This window comes from Mandrillus leucophaeus, unplaced genomic scaffold, assembly GCF_000951045.1.
Source record: "Mandrillus leucophaeus isolate KB7577 unplaced genomic scaffold, Mleu.le_1.0 Scaffold36, whole genome shotgun sequence".
NCBI lineage: Eukaryota > Metazoa > Chordata > Mammalia > Primates > Cercopithecidae > Mandrillus > Mandrillus leucophaeus.
Genome location: NW_012103809.1, coordinates 5370351 through 5372354, shown reverse-complemented (window position 1 = coordinate 5372354; position 2004 = coordinate 5370351). Strand labels below are relative to the sequence as shown.

Here is a 2004-nt window from a genome sequence, read left to right as displayed (position 1 = left end):
GGAAAGAAAGAAAAGAAAAGAAACCGTTGGAACTGCTCCCTGGGGGATCAAAGGTTGTTGCAGACTTTCTAGAATCTCAGAGACCTCAGGAGCAAAATTACAACACACTTTTCCTTTCTACTGTTCATGCCCTAAACACACCCATGATCTGGTTTATCAACCTGCTCCTCCTTTTCTCAAGAGATAAGGTTGCAACTTCCTTGTTATATGCAAATGAAAAGAAAAGAGAATACAGCCGTGGTAGTATTTTGTTAGATTTTCCTACTATTTCATGATTACTTCATTTAACCATGCCCCCTGCCCCAGGGCCCTAGTCAAACGGTACAATGTGCAGCTCTTGCATTGATTGCTACCTGCCCTTCTCAAAGCCCACATGTTGTATTTTATGCAAATCTACAGATTATCTATCATTATCTAAATGCAGGCATCTGAAAAACAGCAGTAATCCTGTCTCTGAAGTTTTTCAGGAAAGGAGCTTAAAACAGAACCAAATTCAGCCGGTGTTGGAACTCTCAGTTCCAGAGGGGTGTGGTTTATAGCTCACAGGCCTGCTGTTGGACTTCAGCTCTGACCCACAGAAGGACGCCAGAAACTACTCAAGACATTCACCGTGCACCGGTCAGCACTAGCCATGACGAAGACTTCTACATGCATATACCACTTCCTTGTTCTGAGCTGGTATACTTTCCTCAATTATTACATCTCACAGGAAGGAAAAGACAAAGGGAAACCCAAAATCTTTGCAAACGGTGCAAGGTGGAAATACCTGACGCTGCTTAATCTGGTAAGTCCATATGGCCGTACCAGGAACCGATCCATTTCTCTAGAATATCAGGGCTGCTACACATAACATCTTTGGATTTGATTAAATACACACTTTTGTTATCTGTCTTCCTTCTTCACCATTTGTGAGTTTTGGGTTTTTCGTTTACTTAACAATTTACTCTGATAAACCCAGTTTGGAAATGATCTATGCTTACATTTCTGTGCTTTCTCATTGTTAAATGCTCTCTTGAAAAAAAAAAAAAAAAATCTCATCTTGGAGCTCTTTTCAGATGTGCTCAAAATTGGGACCATGCTAATGGTTTCACTGTGGGATTAACCACAAATGCAGGAGGCATTTTGAACTTTGCTTGGGGAAGTCTGTGAAGAGAAGGCAGAGTGGCGTATGTTGTGTAGGAAGTGTAATTTCCAATGAAGGAATAATGCCATTTTACAGCACACACAGACTAACAGATTTATCTAAGAAAAGCAAACACATTTTGCCATGTTCAGCTCCCACCTCAATTTTTTATAGGTTCAGGCTCCATCTTAAAGGACAAATCACCCAACCGAATGGCAAATACACATTTTCAACTATTTAAAAACCAAGCTTATGACTTAATCCTTTCTTGTCTTCCTAACCCGGCTGACTGCATTCTGATGAAGTGTGAATGAATGGGAGAAAAGCGGATTACGAAAAATATTTGAGGAATAGGAAAAAAAAAAACTTTTAAAGTTAAAAACTAAGAATGGGGAATCATTTGGGGATGTGAATTAATATTTGAGGTTTTTGACTAAAATCTTGGGTGCCACATAAACATCTGTTTTCAGAATCATAATCCTCATTTGACAAGCAGAGAATGTATGTGATCAGAAACTGTGACACTCTGAAAAGCTAAGGAGGTGGAAGTGGAGAGAGTTAAAATCGAAGAGGCCCGAAGGGGCTGCTTCCTCCTCACTGGTTGGTTAGTTGCCTCTTGATTTTGGCCTGAAAAATTGGAACTCTGAACACAGCTCTAGTGTGTTTGAAAATTTCAAGGTGACTGCCTGTTTCAATCATGGAATTTTATGGAAAAAAAAACAAAAACAAAAAACAGAAACAAAACAAAAAATGTTTTTTGTAGAACTAGGAGTACCACAGTAAACAACAACAATAACAAAAAAACCACACACACACCCTTAAGTTCTGTGTCTCTATTGGCTTTCTGTGAAAAACAGTCAACACGTGTCTGTAGTCAGGAC

At 39.4% G+C, this 2004-nt stretch overlaps 1 protein-coding gene across 2 annotated transcripts in view; it reads left to right on the top strand.

Annotated features, from left to right (window-relative positions):
- The first annotated feature begins 215 nt into the window (after nucleotides 1–215).
- Nucleotides 216–2004, top strand: part of ADTRP (androgen-dependent TFPI-regulating protein) — a 67889-nt gene continuing 66100 nt past the window's right edge. Inside the window, exon 1 of one of the 2 annotated variants that reach the window (XM_011989661.1) lies at nucleotides 216–784. In XM_011989661.1, coding sequence (XP_011845051.1) covers nucleotides 632–784 — 153 coding nt within the window. In that variant the 5' untranslated portion in view covers nucleotides 216–631. The remainder of the gene's footprint in view (nucleotides 785–2004) is intronic. The other variant, XM_011989660.1, reaches the window with a different exon arrangement.